General features: G+C 40.5%; 1 protein-coding gene across 2 annotated transcripts in view; it reads left to right on the forward strand.

The window, feature by feature from the left end:
• The window catches only part of mpp2b (MAGUK p55 scaffold protein 2b), a 526,590-nt gene that overhangs the window by 437,116 nt on the left and 67,405 nt on the right, over positions 1-22,069 (forward strand). For both annotated transcript variants that reach the window (XM_048614628.1, XM_048614629.1), the window contains 2 exons: positions 4,284-4,436; positions 7,851-8,006. In XM_048614628.1, the coding sequence (XP_048470585.1) occupies positions 4,284-4,436; positions 7,851-8,006 (309 nt within the window). The remainder of the gene's footprint in view (positions 1-4,283; positions 4,437-7,850; positions 8,007-22,069) is intronic.

The raw sequence follows: 22,069 nt of genomic DNA on the forward strand, positions 1-22,069 counted from the left end.
ACGTTCATCCTGTGCCTGTGTGGGTTTCTTCCCACAGTCCATTGATGTTTAGGTTACAGTGGATTGGCCGTGCTAAATTGCCCCATAGTGTCCAGGGATGTGCAGGCTATGTGGGTTATGTGGGGTTACGGGAATGGAGTAGGGGAGGTGGGTCTGGTGGGATGCTCTTTGAAGGGTCAGTGCGGACTCAATGGGCTGAATGGCCTCTTTCTACACTGTCGGGATTCTATGATTCTAAACACCATTAGTAAAACAGTGGATTAAAATTTTATAGATCTATTTTTCCATGAGTGACGTGGGCAGTGGGAAGAAATTTGGAAAATTCAGGTGAGATATTGAGCAAGGACCATTGCTACATGGGAGACCTAAAAGTCGCTTTTCCAACCAAGTCTTGGATGTCAAAATAAGATTGTCACTCGTATTTAGCAAGAGGCCGATTAAAGGGAAATTATCAGTTATTATCACCTACAATAATACCTAATCTCAACTGAATATGCAGGCTGCCATTCCACCACCCACCATATAGAAACCGAATGCTGAGAATTAGAGCCATACAGCACAGAAATAGACCCTTCAATCCAACATACCCATGATGACCAAGTTACCCAAACTAAGCTAGTCCCACTGGGCTGCATTTGGCCCATATCCCTCTAAAACTTTTCCTTTTCATGTACCTATCCAAATGTCCTTTAAATATTGTAACTGTACATCTACTACTTCTTGTGGCAGTTCATTCCACATACAAACCACCCTCTGTGTGCCAACGTGGATGTCGGAGCAGGCACCTGGTGACTTCAACTCACTGCTTACTCCTCCAGACTTCCACCTTGGACTCGGTGCCAACATCTTAGGGCATGCTGCAACGGCCGCAAGTACCTCATTTCCATGAACATTGGCATCGTTTGTGTACCAGCCTGCCTGCATCATTGTGACTCAACTCCAATCCACTTGTAGTCCACTTCTGCACTTTAATGCTGTACTTTGGAGTGTATTGGCACCTTTCAGTACAATGCTGTTTTAAGGACACTTTGCACGCAGGGGCAGGAGCCTGTCTGTCAGACTGGACTAGAGTGCGTCTCAGTGCTACTCGCTCATTCTCTTAGCACATACACATTTTGTGTCTACCTGGATTCTCAGCAATTCCTTGCCATGCTGCACTTTGCCCATGCAGCCAGAGCTTAAAGGCTCCCAGTACTTCTGTCTTGCCTCGCTGTTCAGGGCAGACATGGAGCCAGGTAGCTTGTCACAGTTGTCAACCATCGTCAATCAAGCAGGTGAACAGTTTACTGAACTATTTCAAAGTCACACCTAGAACATGTGGGGGAAGCGCACTGCAAGTGCATTTACCAAATGGCCATATTTCCAGTCCTTAGTCAAGTCCAAATGGCCACTGTCAGTCAGGGGTCACATTCAGTCAGTCAAAGGGCTTCCCCAGTATCAGTCCAGGGGCATGTATATGGTCAGTCCACTGCTCAGGACAGAAAGTCAGGATCCTATCCCCATGGTGGGGGGAGGGGGGTGGTAAGGAGCCAAATGTCAGGCACCCCACCACCCATCTTGCTCTTTCTGCCTGTCATGGACTGTTTTCTCCTAGAATGAGACAAGGAAGGTATTGGGTGAGATGAAAGTGACTGGCACAGCTGTTAGTGCTAGTGCAGGTCAGGGTAAGATGGTAAGGTGTCCCAGGTGAGTGAGTGAGTAGGCAGCGTAAATGAATTAATATGAGTCTGGGGATTTGGTGGATTAGAGCAAGTGAGGGAAGATGTTGCATGTGACGGTGAGAGTGGTAGACCATGGTAGAGTGGTAGAGCCTTGGAGGGAGGTGTGTGGTAGCAGCAGAGATAGAGTGAGTGTGAGGGGGCAGAGTGGCAACCTTGGACCAGACTGGCAGGGTCAGGTGCCGTGTTTTCTTCAGTCAATCCTGGAAGTAGAGGATGGTTCTCCTCTTACACTATCCCATCCACAAAGTTTAGGTCACTGTCTGTAAAGCAGGCACCAATTTCCCCTTTTGTGTCATGTCTGGGATCAATGTTATAAACTGTGCAGGGCAGCTCTGAACTGCTAGCACTTGACAGGGTGCACAACAACCTTTTAACAATAGTATTGGCATCAGGGATCCTGGGATATTGTGGCAACAGTAAGTACTTCAGGCTGCGTTGAGTGGGAGAATCTTGCTGCCATCAGACAAGAAGGGCAACATAGGGGCATGGTACTTAATGAGGCAAGTTTGGAACAATCACACGAGTAAACCTACAAGGCCTCATGAAGGGAAACTTTCCATGAAATCTGATGAAATGACACTTAGTCAAAATATGGGACGATTCAACACAATGTCTTTGTGTGATCCTTCTCTGTCCATGATTTGTGTGGAGGCATTAAACCTTGCAAAAAGTGGGTTAAGTCTGTATGTAAAGAACAAAAGAATGTTTTATGAATGCACTCATCCTTAAAACAGTTAATATCGTAAAATCAATTTTAATTTACTACATCAAAATGAACCTTTGCAAAATCCATTTATATTAACTTCAGATTCTTTGATGCCCCTGCTGCTGAGTTTGAGCTTGAATCTTGTGATGTTGCTGAACAGATGAGCAGTACCCTTCACCACATTGAAGAACAGATTGATCACTGTTCAACATAGGAAAGCTATTAAAACCATGGCCAACTGCTGACCATTTTCCAACTGACCAGGGCATTTGAAATTGACTCAGTTACTTCTGCAGTGATAATTTAGAAAAAGCATAATAAAATAAAAGCTTTAAATTAATTTGGGGATTAACAAAGCTCCAGGAGATTCTACTGGCAAATTAATGTCACTGATGGTTACTTTCTATTTCGAAGAACTGATAAACATCATATTGTGATGTGGGTGTGTGTGTGTACTGATTGTAATTTTAATGGAAAACATCTGAGGGAATTAAACCCATGGAGACATGTTGGCTTACTTGAGAAAAACAAAATGCATTTTTTCTTGTACTGAGGCCGGTTTGAACTTCATAGCAGTTGTGTTTGTTATTGTTTCTGCGGCAAATGCTTTCATGTTACTTTTACCAACAGCGTCCATGTGTGCTCAAATTTTAGTCCATTCAGTGAATAATGGATTAAATGCTTTTGTAAATATCCTACCCTTTTTTACCCAATTTTTGCATGCTTGAATACCAAAGCGTAGGACCACAATGAATATTTGGCTACCTCCAACCAAACCTAGGAACTCAAGGTGCTTGATGCTTTCCCTTGTTTAAATGGGAGAGTTTTGACAATGTTATATGGCATCTCTGGAAGTCTTCTGCTGTGCTGAAATGATCCATCTTTGCACAAGGGAAGTTGTAAGGTGCACCACTTGATTTTTCTTTGATGTACTATATATATATTTCTTTAAAAAATAGTTGGTGGTTACATCCTCTCATCACTGGTGACAATATAGTATCGGAGACTGGCAACTCCCTATACTATAGATAAACTCACATCCAACAATGAATTGTTTCCCAAATTTCCTTGTGCAATGTGGTAAAATCAAAGTATAGACTTTATAAGAGTATAGAATAGAAAGTAAAGCTTTTGAATATGAGCAGAATTAACTTCATATGCTCTGATCCAGTTGTACCATGTCTCTTACCTATAATTTATCTGAATGTTACACTGTCTTCACGCCCTGTAACTCCACAGGAGGACTAGTATTTTCTATATTTCTGCAGCTCAGATCATTACATACTTTCAACTGGAGGATGTTAATAGGTCAAGCATCACCCGTGGAGAAATGGATGAAGTAACATTTACACTTAACAAAGCACTCACCCACCACTTTAAACTGTTCATCAATTGCAATCTGCTGTTGAATAAAGAATGTACGTACACAGTTTTTCTTACAAATTAATTTATTCCAGAGCACGTACAGAAGACTGTAAATTCACAAGATGGAAAGAAAACCACTCAAGCTCCTCGATACAGGTTATAAAGATTGTGTGACTAGCTGTTCCTATAAGATTCCAGGGTTTTGGCTCCACTACCCCTCTCAGGAAGTCTGTTATATTGACAACTGTTAGAATGAAGAAGAATTTCCTTTTATCTAAAATGTTGCTTTCATTTGTTTGAACCTGTGCCCCCTTAGCTGGCAGTGATGGTGTGTGCATTGGTCACACCGCTCCGAAGAGGGGATTTATGTGGTTGCATAAATCAATCACAATATATGAAGCTGAAATATTGACTTTTAGTCATTCCCTTATTACTGATAGGAAGTGCATTCTGTGTCTGTTTTTAATAAATCATTTTTTTTAATCACATAGGCCCATGAAAAATTAGAAGACACAAAGCTGGAGGCTGTACGTGATAATAACCTGGAGTTAGTGAAGGAGATCATTGATGATATCAACCCAATTGCAAAGGAGAACGATTCTGCAGCTGAACTCACTCGTATTCTCCAGGAACCACATTTTCAGGTAAAGGGCAATCTTACAATTATCTGATATCCTTTGTTTATGACAGCTGCTACAATGCATTTCATTCTCATTCCAATTGTAATCTTCAAGAAGATTACATTCTAGCTGCCTCAAACTGAATTGTACAGTATCACTGGGTTAACCATAAATGAGGAAACATTTTTAAAACAAAAAGACAAACCCACTTGTTACCATGGTCAAGCATTCAAAAGGTGAGTGGAACTGTAGTAAAACGTCTGATGGGTCAATCATTGGACCATCACTAAACAATCCTTTAATCTTTCAAAATTAGTCCGAATGTTGTTAAATAATATGCCGTCACCCAGTTAACCTAAAACTCACCACTTCATTGCCATTTATGGATTATGCTTTTTTGTTTTAATTTGGGGTTGTTGTTTTATCATTTTTGGAGTGATATCCCTTTAAGAGATCAACATGGAATGAGCCAAGTTACCCAAATGTTGTCAACATGACCATAGGCTGTCTGCAGCACTCAAGTCACAGGCTGTGTTTGGAGATTACTGTATTTATTAATTTGGCTACAAATAAACCAACCAGATATCTTCAAGTAAACAGAATCCATAATAACTCATTTGTGTTACATTTATATAACACCAGAATGTCACACCAGAATGTCGTTACAGCGAAGAGAATTTCTTTCTGTCACCCCCTCCTCCCTTTCTGTGAAACATGAAAATTTACAATCATGAATGTTGTGGATACAGATCACCTTATTCTGAATTTGACTCCCTTTGATCCAAATATCCAGGTTGTAGACTGGCATCTATTATAATGTATTGTTTCTCATAACCTTCCCCAAAGCAATGCTAATTTACTCATTGTCTGCTGTTTTGCCTTCAACTTCAATCCTGTGCATAATGTTATAAAATAAAAAATAAAGCCTAGAACAACTTCACTTGTGCTGTTGTTTTTTTTAAATAGAAACATGGTAAGCATAACAGAAATATAATTTCTGGAGAAGGACAAATTTGGAGGGGAACAAAATCAAGGGTATTTGTCTGACTTTTGTGTCCATTCAGTTCTTTACTGATCTTGAGGTTAAACTATAGTAGAGTCCTTTTGCTATAAATTTTCTGCTAAATACCATGATGAGATTTGCCTGCTAAATGGCACAGCGGTCTCTTAATAATCAATTTACCAAATAGCGCACTGAGGTAACGATAAAATTCCAATCAATTTAAGCTTCCATTGGTGCTAATTTTGAAACAGCTACTGAAACAAGACCTTTTATTTGATTTTTTAATGACATGAGTGCAATGTTCCTTCATACAATTTCCTACAGCAATCAAATATAACATACTCTCATTCAATTAAATAGTTCATTTGATAGATGTGTTGCTGCTAAATCATGAATGGATTAATCACACTCCATTGGTGCAGGTTTCGAAACAAATAAAGAATTTAATAGTTTGGACAGACCTTCAATTAAATTGTCCACCCTTAAAAGAGCTAGAGAATTACTGCTGTTCAGGTCCATTTCAAAGCAGCCTGGAGAGCTTTTATGGCCCTGTGGTAGTGTACCTATCTCTGAGCCAGGATGCTAAGTTCAATTCCCACCTGCTGCAGAAGTGTTTAATAACATCACCAAGCAGATTGATATAAAATATCTTGAAAGGGCCTGGATTCAAGTCCCACCTGCTGTAGAGGTGTGTGATAACACATCTGTACAGGTTGATTTTTAAAAAATCTAACAACAGCCTTTGCATTGAGACTATTAAACAAAAAAATGTGACACACAGCAAGCAAATCACAGAAGAAGCAGTAAGTGTGAAAAATCGCATGAAATCTCATCACTTGTTTGGTCATTGAGCCATTAATTATAGGTCCTTATCAATGCTCAGTGAACTATGGGTTCATGCTTTCTATGTCTAGCTGCTCACAATGTAAAACCTCAGTCCCTGCCTTTTGTGTAACAGTGAAGCCAATTTAATTTTCATGAGTGTCAATTTTGCTTCTGATAGTTTCAATTTTTTTTTTCCCTTGAGTTTCTAATTGGAAACCTCTGCAACAAGCATGGTTGCAAGTCAGATGCAAAGTGGCATTTCTTTCAGAGACTGGACAAATATATGTCTCCAGTTCATGAGCCTGGAAATACTTGTACCATTGCAGCAGCCTTGTCCTCTCCTGGAGAGTGGCCGGGCTGAACCAGGTTTCTGTCTCTGAGGTACTCCATCACATTGCTCCATGTAGCGTAGGTGTTAATAGCTGTTAGACTAATAGGTATTATGCCTCATCAGTGATATCTCCTGATGGAAGATTATTTTAAGAGTCCATTTCTCTGGACCATTTCTCTATAAGTAAATAATTAATATGTGTTTGTTATTTTGCACTGGTTTAGTTCCATCCCTCATCTGTCAAAAACATCCACAATACAGTCATGATATTTATATACCCAGTGAAGGAATCCTTTCTGGATTCAATAGGTCCACTTGTCCCTGGGAAAAACCCTAATGTTTGTCTTAGGAAGGTTCAAGGAGATAATGAAAAATGTGGGTAGTTCAGTGTTTCCAAATCTTTTGTGATTTTCTCATTTATTCCCATTTTGATAAATTATGAGCAATGTTGTTGTTGTGATTGAACGCCTACAAAAAGGCACAATTTGTCTGAAGATTAGGATTACCAAAAGCAAAACTTCAAAAATGTACAGCTTAGGCTCCAGATCTCTGAGTGGGTCAATCAAGCGACTCCAAATTAGCAAAAGGACCCCTTCAAGGTGGTTGGTTTTAGGTCCAAATGACAACAGCACAACCCCAAGACAATGCAACTCATGCCATGGATAATAGAATTTGTCAAATGTGTCACAGGGCAGCGAGGTAGTCATCCCAAGCAACAAATAGAATGACTCAATTCACCCACTAAAACATTGAGTTAATTGGTACCAGTTAATAAGTGTTGAATTTGATTAGTGTTTAGGCAGCAGATACATTTGGTTCTGTAGTCAGTACTATTACATCAAAAAAAAATTCCTCCAAATGTTCAAATGAAGGTTGATATCTAGAGTATTACACTTATATAAAACTTTTAAAGTTTCTCCTGTTCTACAAATGCGCAGAATTATTGTGTTTGACACAAGGAACTAAACAGCAGTATTATTAAAGTGGATTCCTCTGCAGAAAAGAAGCAACACATTCCTCTTGTAGCATTTATTCATATATGTGCAAAACTTGACCCAAGGTCTTGTGTGACGCAGTGGTAGTGTCCCTGCCTCTGAGTCTGAAGACTTCACTTCAAGTCCCACATAGCATGTCTGAACAGTTGATTAAAATATCTAAAACTTGAAACAAATGATTTTCAAGGCTGGTCCATAGAAATGTTTTATATTTTGAAACATCAGTTTTTCATAATCAGTTCCTAAGAATTTGTCACTAAGTACATGTCCTGTTCACTCCACAGTCCCTGTTGGAAGCTCATGATACAGTTGCCTCCAAGAACTACGAAACTCCACCCCCAAGTCCAGAGTCTCTAATGGACTCTACGTTCAACAATCAGCCTGTTCCACCAGATGCTGTCCGAATGGTGGGGATTCGCAAGGTTAAGGGTGAACATTTGGTACGTGCAAAAATCCAAAACTGTTCTTTATTGTTTGAGACATTCAAAACACTGGATGGTGAGAGTCGTTTTACAAAGCTGAGAGTTTTGACAAGGTTTTTAAATACGTTTGTCACAATGTTGAAACCTGTTGCCTTGCTTCAGGGCTTTGGTAGTGCTATTTAGTGACTTGCCATGGGTAAGGAACGCTGGTCAGAGTAACTCTCACTCATTCCTCATATCTTTGCTATCAGGGAGTACCCGTTCTCCCCAAGCTAGCATAGCCAAAATTGGAAAGATAATTCCAAATTCCCAGAGAGGAGCTAAGCTCACAGCAAATCCAGTTCAAATATCAGGAGCACACTGTTGCTGTCTTATCTCACTCATTTAAGAAATTGGATTGTAAAGGGAAGTCTGTTTGCCAATACATTAAATGATTGTAAGTCACTGTTCACTTTGTGATCTATCTTCTATTTTCTCAGTTTCAAAAGCCCACCTATTTGCAACAGCCTAAAGCTGTACCTAATTGAACAGTCGTGACAGAACTGGAATCCCATCCTGCCTACATATAAACCATGGCTCCCTCTCTGTTTGTGAGTTCTAAAAAACGAAGTGGTAAGAAGAGGCAAGCAGTGCCCTCTGACATCTGTATCCAAAGTCAGTTTGACCAGATGCTTCTTCTTGGCCAAAACCATATTATTGATTTGAGAGGGAAGCCATCAATTTGAAACATTAACTGAGTTTGTCTTGCCACAGATGCTGTCTGGCCTGTTGAGCAAAACCAACATTTTCTGTTTTTATTCCTGTTTTTGATTATCTGTAGAATTTTGTTTTTGTGTTACTTTCCTTCCACCAAATGTCTTCCCACATTTGTGATTCCTTTCCTCTCCCTGCTTACTGTCTCAGGTTGAACCAGACCATACTGTATACAACCTTGGCATCCTATTAAAACCCGACCTAAGTTTCAGACATCATATCCATTTCCTTACCAAAACCAACTACTTTAGAAAGGTCATATAAATACAAGTCATGTTGCTATTGTTGTACTTATGATGAGGCATTTGACTGCGAGACACTAAGCAAGTCAAAGGGGTTGGACAGGATTACTAAGAAAGGACAGGATTACTAAGAAAGTGGCAACATGGTGACATCCCATCCCTGGTCCAGAAGCTCTGGGTTCAAACTTGGGTGAGGAAGGTGCAATCATCAGGTAACCAAACAAGCTGATTTTCAGCCTATAAGTCCTTCCTATCGGCCTGATGACAAGCAGAAAGAACAGCAGAAAATCCTGGTCAGTAATCCTGAAGCAGTCAATGAGAAACAGCTGCAGCAGTTTTCCCATAAATGCAGAAAAATAGAATAGGAGCCATGTCCAACCTGCAGAAACGAGGATGGGAGAAAAGACAGACTAACAAAGGGTGATGCATCCATGATCTATATTGTGAAGTTTGATTACTACTAATAATCCTGTATCAGACCTTCAGTTTTTAATGCATCAAATTACAGGACATATTCCATTCTTTATGTACTGTTTATTGTTGTGTTTGTCTTATAACACTAATCTGCAAAACTCATTGGTTTGCAACATGAGGCAGGCTAGCACAGGAAATGCTTTAAGAACAGTGAACTGCAGAATGACGAAGGTAGGACTTGATGTAGCCAATACAGAAAATAATTATAGTTACATTCAATGTGAAAATAATTACTTATCTTGGAGTCATAGAATAAGTTAATTATAAATAAATTGTTTGTAAGAAACCTGTTTAGATGCAACAGAGGTGCTCAAACCAATATAGAACACATCCCAGGGGTAAGATTTGCTACTGATTTCACAGGTTTCTAATACAAAGAATGATTAAAAATTACTATGAATGCAGCTTGGGAAATTAATTTTGTATAGGTGGTAAGTTATCTCTAAATAAGGATAGAAGTCACAATATATTCCAGTGGCTCTTAAGCACATAGTGTGCAAATAATGTGTCACTGCAAACAGCCATAGTATGACATTTCATATTGGTTTCAATTTCCTTTTGGGGCCATAGATAGTGATTTATGTTTTAATGGAAATACAGAGTTACTTATTTTCTCATAACTTTTTCACAATGATACAGTGATAAGTATCAAAGGAGACCCTGTTCTACATACCTCACAATAACAATGAACATCAGGAGTGAGGCTGTCGAATACTAGTATATGGAATAAGACTCAGAGGCTGACAGAACCAGAGGAGCAGGTGAAGTAAGAACCACAAGACAGGCAATACAGTGTAGAGCTGGAGGAACACAGCAGGTCAGGCAGCATCATAGGAGCAGGAAAGTTGATGTTTTGGGCCTGGACCCCTCATCAGGACTTTTCATCTGCAGTTCTTGTTATCTCCAAGTGACTTATAACCACAAGACAAGCAGCCAAGACAGGGATAGGCCTGAGAGCTTGAAAACAGAGTGAGTGAGGAGTGTCCACCTTGGAGCAGTCTTCTGTAGTTGGCTGTCACTTCAGTACAGGGGAAGAAACTGACAGATGAGCAACAGTAAGTTTTTCTCTTGATCAAATGGTAATAATTTTTTAGATGAGTTACAGGAAGGCAGGTCAGCTTGACCAACAGGAATATTCATGCTGCAGAATGTGTGAAGTTACAGATGTACAATCATCACGGATGGAAGCATTTGCTGCACAAGCTTGAGCTCTGGATTTCAGAACTACTGCAGCTCGAGATGTTTCTCTGCAAGCACGAGGCAAAGACTTTGGATAGCGAACTTCAGGAGGTGGTCACACCACAGGTTGGAAGTGTATAAACAGTGAGGGAATGGGTGACCATCACACAGAGAACCAGGCAGGCAGTGCATAAGTCCCCTGAGTCTACCACGCTTGCAAACTGGTATTCCATTTTGGAGACTATTGAGGGGGATTGTTCCCCAGGGGAGTACATTCAGAGTCAAGTTGATGGCACCACAGGTGTCTCAGATCTATAGAGGACGAGGAAGATGAATAGAAGAGCAAAAGTAATAGCGCATTCCATAGTCAGGGACCAGACACAGTTTCTGTGGCTGTCAAAATGATTTTTTGCCTCCCTGATACCAGTGTAAAGGATGTTATGGAGTGGCTTCAGGACATTCTGCATGGGAAAGGGTGATTAGCCAGAGGTCATGGTACAGAGTGGGTTACTTAGGCAGGAATGGGGAGGATGCCCTGAAAGCAGATTGCAGGAAGATATGTAGGAGATTGGATGTAGGACATTGAAAACAGCAACCAGGACTATTCCCAGGCCTTTGTGCTAGGAAGCAAAGACATAGGAGAATTGAGCACGTGTCCAAAAAACCGATGTAGAAGGGTGAGCGTCAGATTTAGTCATAGGGTCTCGCAGCCCGGGAACAGACCCTTCGGCCCATCTTGACCATGCCAACCAGGTTTCTGAAACTGAACTAATCCCATTTGCCTGCATTTTGCCCATTTCCCTCTAAACCTTTCCTAATCACGTACCTATCCAAATGCGTTTAAATGTTGTAAATGTACCCGCCTCTACCACTTCCTCTAGCAATTCGTTCCATATACATGCCATCCTTTGTATGAAAAAGTTGCCCCTCAAATGAAGTGCTTTACTTAATCTGATAGAACAGGGCCTTGAAGGAGCCCAGAACCTTTTTGAATTTTGAGGAAAACCATTGAAATTAAAATAAATGGATTTTTCCAATGGGTTTTAATATCTCCCAGAAGCCTACTGTAGATTAATGTTGGTAGAAGTTGAGGAGCTAATGGTGACAAATAAGAACAAAGGAACAGAAGAAGTTTATTTCATCCATTGAGCCTGTTCTGCCACTTTGTATCCTTGACAATCCCAATTTAATCCCAATTCTACACAATCATTTGATCTGTTAATTGTGAGATCATTTAACCCTGTACAGCATGCTGCTTTCAATGTTTAGCACACACACAGTTCTATTCTGTCTTCATCTTCGGCAGTCCCTTGGGATCCAGGATGACTTTCTGGCTTGGTAGGTCCTTGAGGTGTCTATACAGTCTAATGCTAGATCCACACACCCTACCACAAATGGGAAAGGTGGTATTTGCTAAAGTGGATGGGTGGGATATTCAGGCTTCCACACACTCTTTCCACTATTTATACTGGCCTTCAGCTGGGCCTGTCAGAGTTGCTGAAGATAGTTAGCACCTATGTAGATGCTTCTTCTCCAGTTTGAATGATCTTGAGCATGAGATTCCCACAAAGTGGTGCAAATTGGCACAGGGTCAACAAGATTAAAGAGGTTTCGAATGCAAACCTGTTTCTCCCACACCAATCTTTGAGCTATGTTTTTACCTTTTTAATCTTGTTGACCCTGTGTCAGCTTGCTTGTGGCTCAGCTAGTAACCTAGAGATGATTACCTTTTTGGTTCTGCTTTTTAATATAGCCCATAGCTGCTCATATTTCTTCAGTAGAACCTCTTTTCTCTTTCTACCTATACCACTCCAAGTTCCTCTGTGGCCCTGTGAGATACCCTGAACCCAGGCACCAGGTACACAGCCTTCGACACTCTTAATCCTGGCTACAAAGAGTGGTGTCTATTCCCCTGATTATACTGTCCCCAGTTATAACTGCATTTCTTTTTCCTCACTCCTCTTGAATGGCTCCCTGTCCCACAGTGCTATGGTCAGTTTGCTCATTCACCCTACAGCCCTGCTCCCATCCACATATGGAGCAAAAATCTCAAACCCGTTAAACAAGCTCAAGTGCTGAGGCTCCTTTAGCACAACATCCTCGATCCCTATGCCTGCCTAACTCATAAATGCACCCTCCTGTCCCTGACCACTGACCAAATTCAAGGTAGTTAATGTAAGGGGTGTGACTGCCTCCTGAAACACAGCATCTAGGTAACTCTCCCCCCTCCATGATGTGTTGCAGTATTCAAAACTCAGATTCCAGCTCATGAACTTTTCTTTTATTTCAAAAATAACATTTATTCACAAAAAATATCTTTATAGACACAAACGCAGTTCGGTTCCGTACAGTAGCATATCAAGGAAACAAAAACATTGGCATTTGACTGTATCTAACAAACCAAAGATATCTCTTACACATATAAAACTATATTTACATGCATTTGAGGCATGAGGTGGGTACAATAACTGAACGGACCTGCATTTAACTTCAGTAGGAAGACCTCAGACAGTGGTCTTGCCCCACAGCGCTTAAGTGGCAGCAGCCCCAAGCTTTAGTGCATCCCTCAGCATGTAGTCCTGGACCTTGGAATGTACCAGTCTGCAACACTCGGTTGAGGTCAACTCCTTGTTCTGGAAGACCAACAAGTTTTGGGCAGATGAAAGACCATCTTTTACCAAGTTGACAGTCCTCCAGGCTCAGTCGATGTTTGTTTCGGTGTGCGTCCCCGGGAACAGATCGTAGAGCACAGAGCCCTGGTCATGGAGCTACTTGGGACGAACCTTGACAAAACTCACTGCATTTCTCTCCAGACTTCCTTTGCAAAGGCACATTCCAGAAAGAGATGTGTGACAGTCTCGACCGTCTCACAGCTGCTTTGAGGGCAGTGTGCAGTGGCGCAGACCGACTGGGCTTACAAGAAGGATCATAATAAGGTAGTGGCGTTCTCACCACCAGCCAAGTGATGTCTTGGTGCTTGTTAGAAAGTTCTGCTGATGAGACATTCTGCCACTGACTTTGACAGTCTGCTCAGGGAACAACCCGACAGGATCCACCCTCTCCTTTTCCTGCCTGAGCCAAAGTTCCTCAAGCAACCAGCACTTGCTATGATGTGGTCACTCTGAACACAGTGGGGTCCACCAGTGGCCACATTATGCTGCTGCAATGCATCACATGGAACAGCTTCTCGATTTTATTTACTTAGTTCTTAATTTGATTTGTACAAATTTTGTACTTGCCTTTTCGTTTGCAGCCTGTATATATTTCCTCTATTTACCTTCAATCTGGAGGAAACCTATAATAGATCATCAAATTAGTGGCTAAGACCAACCAATGAACTTACAGTTTAACTGTGACATCAGTGCTGGGCCATGATCCTGGCCTTGAATCTATCCTCTTAATAAAACCTTACAAACTATGAGTTAAAAAAAACCCAAAAAGCAGCCTTCCACCCTGCACTGAATACCATGTTGCCACCAAATTCTCTGAACTTTATACTTACTCAGACTGTGTCTCACTCCAGGTATGATCTCTCCTTCCTGACCATTTGAAATTTGCTGATCGGGGGGACAGATTCTGGGGATTGTACGGCCTACAAAACTAGATGGTCCGCAACTGAGCAGGATCAGGCCAAATACCCTCTCTTGAAGATTTGTTTTTGTTGTTGGGCTGGGTTGAAGTGAGATTGACAGGGGGAGGGGAACCTGACAGCTGATTTAGGCCAGGGAATGTGAAGCAGAGACCTTGAAACAGACAATTGAAACAGAGAGAAAGTGGAGATTTAAAAATGGACAACATAGAAACTGGGCAGTTTTAAAAGACATATACATAAATGTCAGGGGCATTTTAGAATAAAGCTAATGAGCTGAGGGTACAGATAGACACATAACAGCATATCATTGCTTTAACAGAAGCATTGCTTAAAGAAAGGCTAGGATGGGAGCTCAATATCCCTGAATATAGAAACTTTCAGGCAGGATGAAAAGAAAGGACAAACAAAAACATAGCTATACGATTATTGATTATAAGTATCATTCGCAGCTATGAAGAGAGATGACATACAAAATGAAGCATCAAATGAAGCCTTATAGGTTGAGTTTACAAACAAAAGAGGAGCAGTTGCACTGCTAGATGTTTACAATAGACCCCTAAATAGGAGAGACTTAAAGGGGTAAATATGTAGGTGAATTTCTGAGTGCACCAAAAATAAAGAAATAATAGTTGGGGATATCACTATCCAAATATTAACTTGGATACAAACAATTTGATAGGCAAATAAAGCAAATAAATCTTGGACTTCATGCAAGACAATTTTATCTTAGCCAGCACAAAGAAAACCCAAGGAGAGAGAGGGGATTGGTTATTTACCCAGCTGCAAAAACTGGTTTGCCATTTGTTTAAAATCCTCACAAAGGCGAACTGACCCATTGAGCTTCACAATCGATATGACCAGTGCTGCCCATTCTGCAAACTGAATTGGTTTGATGATTCTTTCACCTTCTAACCTTCTTATTTCTGCCTCTACTTTTACCCATAAGGCAAATGGCACTGGATGGGCCTTGCAGAATCAGGGAATTGCTTCTAGTCAATGTGCAAGTTGGCCTTTTCTCCTTTGACAGTCCCTAGACCTTCCTGGAAAATGTGAAAGTATTTAATTAGTACCAATCAGGCAGCCATTTTCTAATGGAAAAATGTTGACCCAATCTTTTCTCAACAAATTTCACTCCATTAAGTTTGGGCCCAAGTCTTTTTCTACAATCAGTGGTAACTGAACCAGCTGCTTTTCAGAAGAGACCAGAAACAAAGTAATGCCCTTAATCTGTAAAGATTCAGCGATATAGGTTCTCAGTTTAGTTGAGGCATTGCACAAACTTAAGGGCTGGAATCCAGAGTGAACTTTGTTAAAGACTGTTTCTGTGACCACTGAAACAGCCACACTTGTACTGACCTCTGTTAGAGCCGGGGACCATTTAACCAAATGTTTATTTTGATTGGTTCTGATTTGGATGTTGCTGAGCAATTGAACTGTTCCAAACCAGATGTATGTAGACTTTCCAGGGTGTTCACTGTTGTGGGTACTGGCCTAAGAGTTCCCTTCCTCAATTCAGGTCTGGTGGGGCTTTTTTGCTGTTTCAAGTCCGTGTACCAGTAGCATCTACAATGGCTTGCCGGCCTTGATCTTGAAGAAAATTTTAACCATTTAGCTGAGACTTGGCTTTGTTTTGGGATTTTGCTGGGGGTTGACCCAGTGTCCCTCTGTTCAGGATATGTCCTGTGTGAGGCTATACAATTGCCTTCACTCAAGTGGTGTTCCCCAAGCTCTGTTGGACGGGTAAGGATGTCCACTTCTATCAGAATACCCTACAACTCATATGCTTGCTCTTGCTGCAATTTCCAATGATAAAGCCAGTTGTAGTGCCTGTTTGATGTCCCATCAGCCTTCAGCTATTAGCCACTTTTGCATGGCTATGTCATTGATTCCACATATCAAACAGGTCTGACTCTCAACATCTCATTAATGGTTAAACCAAAGTCACATGCCTCTGCCAGTTGTCTTAATCTAGTCAAAATCTGAATATGGATTCCCCTGGTTCTCAAATTGCCAAATTAAACCAGTAGCATCTCAAAATTAGAGGAGGCTTGGGGTTATAACATTCCTTAACTAAATCTGTCAACTTTTGAAATGTTTTGATATCTGTTGCCTCAGAGAAAGTTAGGCTCCAAATAACCGAAAAAGCTATGGGTCCACAAACTATAAAGAGACTTCTCATTGCTTTTCATCTGCCCCAATGTCATTTGCCCATAAAAAAACACTTTCTTTGCACATATTGGGCCCAGTCTTCAATGGCAATGTTGAAGGGGTAAAGCTTCCCAAATAATGTGCTGCCAGCATTGCTTATCCCCAACTCAAAGATGACCATTGTGAATGAATTTCTTCAGGAGCTTGCTTTTCCCTCATTGCCACTGAGTAAATACACAGAGGCCAGTATACCATCACCAAGTCACTCTTTATTTACACATGGAGCATCCTTGACACTGATCCAGCTTCCTCAGAGCCAGCTCTCAGAGTAGTCTGGATGTCTAACACTCCTGTTTATATCTGTCAGCCAGTGCATCCTGATTTGACCAGATTAAAAGCCCCAGTTAGGATACTCACATTCTATGAGATCCACCTGGTTGAAATATGGAATGTACTGCCTCAAAGGGTACTCTGGGAACATTTAAGAAGCATCTGGATGAGCACTTAAAATGCCAGGGCATAGTAAGCTGTGGACCCAGTGCAGGTAAGTAAGATTAGTGTAGTTTGGTGTTTGTTGGTCAGCATAGATATGGTGGGCCAAAGGGTCTCTTTCCATGCTGTATGACTCCCTGACTCACAGATAAACTATTCTTTTACCTATTGCACGTTTTGAATTCCATGTTACTTAAGAATTAAGATGCAAGAATTTTTTTTTAATTTGTGGATTAAAGCCAGGCTGACAATAAAGGTCTCAGTATTAATCCAAATTCACGTGATCAAGCACTTAAAAAAATGGTATTTTAAGTGAATCTTCATCTTTGAGCAAGATGTTGGATTTCAAAAAGCTTTTTTCTCCATTACAGTCTCTCTTTTTTTTAAATTCTTGCATGGGATGGGGGCATCACAGAGAAGGCCTGCATTTATTGCCCATCCCTAATTTACAGCAGCTATGAGTCAATCACATTACTTTGGGTCTGGAGTCATATGAATGGCCAACCGGGCAAAGGTATCAGATTTACCTCCCTAAAGAGCGTTAGTGAATCAATGAATCTACAACAACTGGTTACCATTTCAAAGACTAGGTTTGAATTCTAGATGTATCAGTCAAATTTGAATTCCTCAAGTTGTCATATTGGGATTTGAGCCCATTTTCCCATCCTGTTTGAGTCAAGTTGTCATATTGGGATTTGAGCCCATTTCCCATCCTGTTTAATCAAGTGACATGACTATTACGCCACCATCACCATTCCCTGCTCCCCCCCCCCACCCCCCAGAATGTTTTCTTTTGTGTGAATGTAAAAGTAACCAGACTAAATTGCTATTTTTACAAACTAAAGCTTCTTCTACTCATTCGATTTTGAAGGAAAATCCTTGCAAATTGCTATGATCTGTGGTCCAAGGTTACAAAAATGCAACCGAAGAAGGTAACAGCTCTTTTTAGAAGCAGCTGCAGCTTGTCTCATGCTGCAGTTGGCTGCATAACATGAGTTTTCCGTGAGTGTCGCGGCCATTATCCCTCAACCACCACCACTTCAGAAATCACTCTATTCCATAACCTGTGAGAACAAACCATTTAAGTACAGAGACTAAATAAGAAAATAATGAGGAAGAAATTGTTGAAGGAAAATCAGGAAATTAAAATGAAGAGATGAGCAAAGGTGAATGGTGGCGTAATAAGGAATATTAGTGCAAATTATATAAACCTGTTCAAAAATAGCCTTTTTGACCCCATATTTATTTTGAATGGTACATATTTATCCAGCATTCATAAGTGGATGCATTTACATTATAATTTAAAGGGAAGATGCATGTAGAGTTGCATTTCAGTCAATACTACCATGCAGGCAAATTACTTCAAAATCTAATTATGGACAAGAATTTCAGTATGTCAAATAACACATTGGCCCTGTTAGCTCATATTTACAAAACATTAATTTTCTGGATAATTCTCACAATAGAAATTATAAAATTTGGAAATACTGTCACTTCAATCTGTAAAGTGGAACAAGTTAAATGCTAATAGCATGTAATAGGTGGACTGGGCTGACATTGAGCAGTCTTTTGTGATGACATTTTCTTTGCATATCTCTGAGAATTTGAGGCTTCAATGGAACTGGGAGTAATTCTTTAAAAATTTGATGGTACCAGTGGTGTGTGGGACTCACAGGATCCATTTGAAGAGTGCCATTAGCACTGCTAACTAAGATGATGTCATGTGGACTTGTGGGTGCAGTGGCTTAGGACCTTGGAGAAGTAAAACAAATGTCCAGGGTTTCCTCGTAGTCTCTGTAACAATGTCTGTCATACTCATGTAACTTGCAATTAGTTCAATTAGTTTCCAATATGCAATAGCTACTTGTTACTCAACATAAGGACCTTTTCTGGTTAGACCAGTGCAAATTTCCTCCACCACACTAGATCAAGCAGTCCCTGTAGACTCCCATACTAAGAGAAAGGTTGCAGCCTATCACATGGTGCTCTGATGGACCTGTCAGAATTTTGCACTGTCTGGCTTCTTGGTGGAAGAGAGGAGAATTGTGAGTTGTGATTAAGGCAAATTAGGGCATTAATGAGGCGCAAATCATGAAAATATGGCTGTTGCCTCTCAATAATTAGATTTTTAAGTCATAATTTGAAGTTGGAGGGGAAAGTTGGTAAAATGTTTCTCGGTGCTGAGAATGTGATTTTTTTTGTTGCACAGTGCCACCATCTTCCCCACTAGAAGTCTTTTTTGTGAATAAAAGTCATCTGACAAAGTTACTATTTTTACAAACTAGAGATTCTTCTATTAATTAGATTTTGAAGGAAAATCCTTGAAAATTGCTATGATCTTTGGTGTAAGTTGCAATGCAAATGCCGTTTTGTCACCATAACTTACCATTGTTCAGGGAGGGAAGAATTGTGCCTAAAGTTTCAGATGAGCAATAAATCAAATAAATAGGTAAATACCCCACACAGATGTTAATGAGACAAAAAGAAGTCTACAAAAAACAAATACCTGAAGTATTGTAAGGAGATGTAGCGGGTCGAAACCATATGTTTTGGAAATTTGATATTTGTGTCAAAGGCCATCTCAAGTATTTCAAGCTAGGTGTTGTGTCACACTATTATCTGGTACTGAGCTACGGTTTGGAAAACACTGTTTACAGTTTCTGACAGTGCAGCAACATGGTCTCGGAAGCATTGCACTTAAGATTAAAGATGTGCTACAAGCAAGTCTCCAAAATAGCAGATTCCAAACAGTAAAACAAAACCTACACATACTTCACAATCAAGAATTCTCAGTCTTGAGTAGAAATGTGTGAGTTGACTTTAATCTTCTTTAAAATGGTGTATGCAATTAAAATAGTTGAAGTCAAGGAACAACTAGTCAAAGAACTACCACTGAAAGATTTTAAAGGCCTCTCGAGACTCATAACGGAACCCAAAGAGAAATTAGAATCCATTGAGATTAGCTATTATGGCAAAGAATGTTTCCTAGAAATAGGAAGCCATGACTGTCTTGGTTTGGGAGAAATGTTTTCCACTGCTATCAACACTGAAGAGAATTCAGACTGCAAGAATCAACAAGATTTACATGGAAATACAATCAATGAGAGAGATCATACGCAACATTCCCCACTTTAGTTAATGGAAAAATCTTGAAGTGATGTAACTCAGCAACTCAACTGATGCAGTGCAGCTTGGGAAACAGTTCCAACAGTTTTGAGTCAGATGTTAGGTGCTAAGGTGAATTGGAAGAGACCAGTTCAAGCAGAATTTTTGACGGTTTTATCTTCCTTGGAAGAATCCTCAGTAACAGTGGGAGAGCTCATGCCAAGCTAGGAGCAATCCTCAAAAAGCAAAATGAGGAAGGGAATATGTTAGTTTCACTAATAATGCAGTTCCTGATGGTGAAATATAATGTCAAAACCAATCAACAAATTAAAGTAAAGACTCTCCAGAATTCATCACAGATCTACAAGCATGCTGCAAATGAAAATCTGCTGAAGCAGATTGAAGATGTATTGCATAGAACTCCAGGGAATCCGCCTCCATGAAGGGATGACCAATATCCAGTGATTAAGATACTCAAAGAAGAAATTGCTTGTTTCAGCAGAGAGAATATCTGCTGTCAAGGAAGAATGGGACATTAAAGGTTCTCCAATTTAAAGGAAACTTCAGACCTCAGACCATCCGGAAAATAATCAAGAATCTTCCACCCAGTAAAGTATCAGTCTTCCAACTTCTGATGTTTTAGGAGAACAGCGAAATCTCCAGGATGCCTTAATTTGTAAAGGCAAAAAGTTGGGAGAGTTTGGTTAGAGTCACGTGTAATTATACAAATAAATGTATAATAATTAGAATAAAAACTTCCAGAAGGTGCTGTTTATGGGTCTGAAAGGGTTATTACTGAGAAGTGCCATTAGCACTGCCCATTAATAATGATTTTATATGGGCTTGTAGGCAGAACAGCTTAGGATCTCAAAGGGTAGAGACAAAATATCTCCCAAGGCCTCTGTTAACATCCATCATATTCGATGTAACCTGCAACGAGTTGTGAACATATAAAAAGCTACTTCTTGTTCAACACAGGAGCCTTCTTTGGTTGAACTAGTAGGTAGTTTTCCTGTACCATATGAGACCAAGCAAACCCTGTGGATCCCCACACTTAGAGAATAGTGAGAGTAAACCTACCAGTGGTGAGATGCAGACTTGGCTTAGCTGCACATACAACATTATCTAAAAGTTTAAGACTTGGCTCTGCTATTAGAATTTCAGTGGGGCTTGAAGCTGTGATTTCAATCCTGTGAATTTTGTATTGACATTGCCACTTTCATGCTCAGTCACAGTTCTTACCTCTTGTTGAAATCTTGGAAATTCCTCCTGATTGACATTATAAGGTAATTGGAGACTTTAGTGGAACTAGGGAGCAATCTGTTAGAAAGCTGGGTTCCAACTAGTTTGAATTTAGATACCTGAGTAATTAATGGAAGGAATTAAAACAGTTCTGGTGTATGGATAAGTCCCCAAAAAAATGTTCATTATTCTAAGTAATTTTAATAGCTTGATACAAGCCTTGGACAATTTAATTTAGATTTTTCCCTGGAGGGTGAGCTTAATGGATTAAATCTTGTACAACGTATTTGAAGCAATGACTTAGCATTGGCATTTTTGCAGTTTCACTGCTGTTCCTTGAGTTCATTTGCAATCCTACAATGCATCCACCAAATTTCTCTTCATTGACCAACAAGTTGAAGATTACGACTATTCTCCCAAACACATGCCTGTCTCATTTCTTGTTTCTGTAATGCTGTCTGTTTTAGATTAATTTTATTGGCATTATTTCCTTTTTCCCTCACTCCTCCTCCTTACTCCTTTACATTTAAGGACCATATCTGCAAGATGGAGGCAGAGTAAGACGCTCCAGCCAGAGCTCCTCTGTACTGCCTGTTCCTTGCCTTTTTTTTCTCTCTCTCTTTTCTCCCCCCTTTCTGCGTTAGGGGAATGGAGGAGCTGGCAAATCTTGGAGCAGCGGCTGGCACATGGAAGCAGTCCCGGAGCAACAGCCAGGGAAGGAGGAGGCCATCCTTGAGCAGCGGCTGGAATCAGGGGAAGGCAGTCCTGGAGCAGTGGCTGGAACAGTGGGGAGGCAGTACCAGAGCAGGGCATGGGGAGGAATTGCGGGGTGGAGGGGGGGGGGTGGGGGGGGC

This window comes from Rhincodon typus, chromosome 30 (assembly GCF_021869965.1).
Source record: "Rhincodon typus isolate 14 chromosome 30, sRhiTyp1.1, whole genome shotgun sequence".
NCBI lineage: Eukaryota > Metazoa > Chordata > Chondrichthyes > Orectolobiformes > Rhincodontidae > Rhincodon > Rhincodon typus.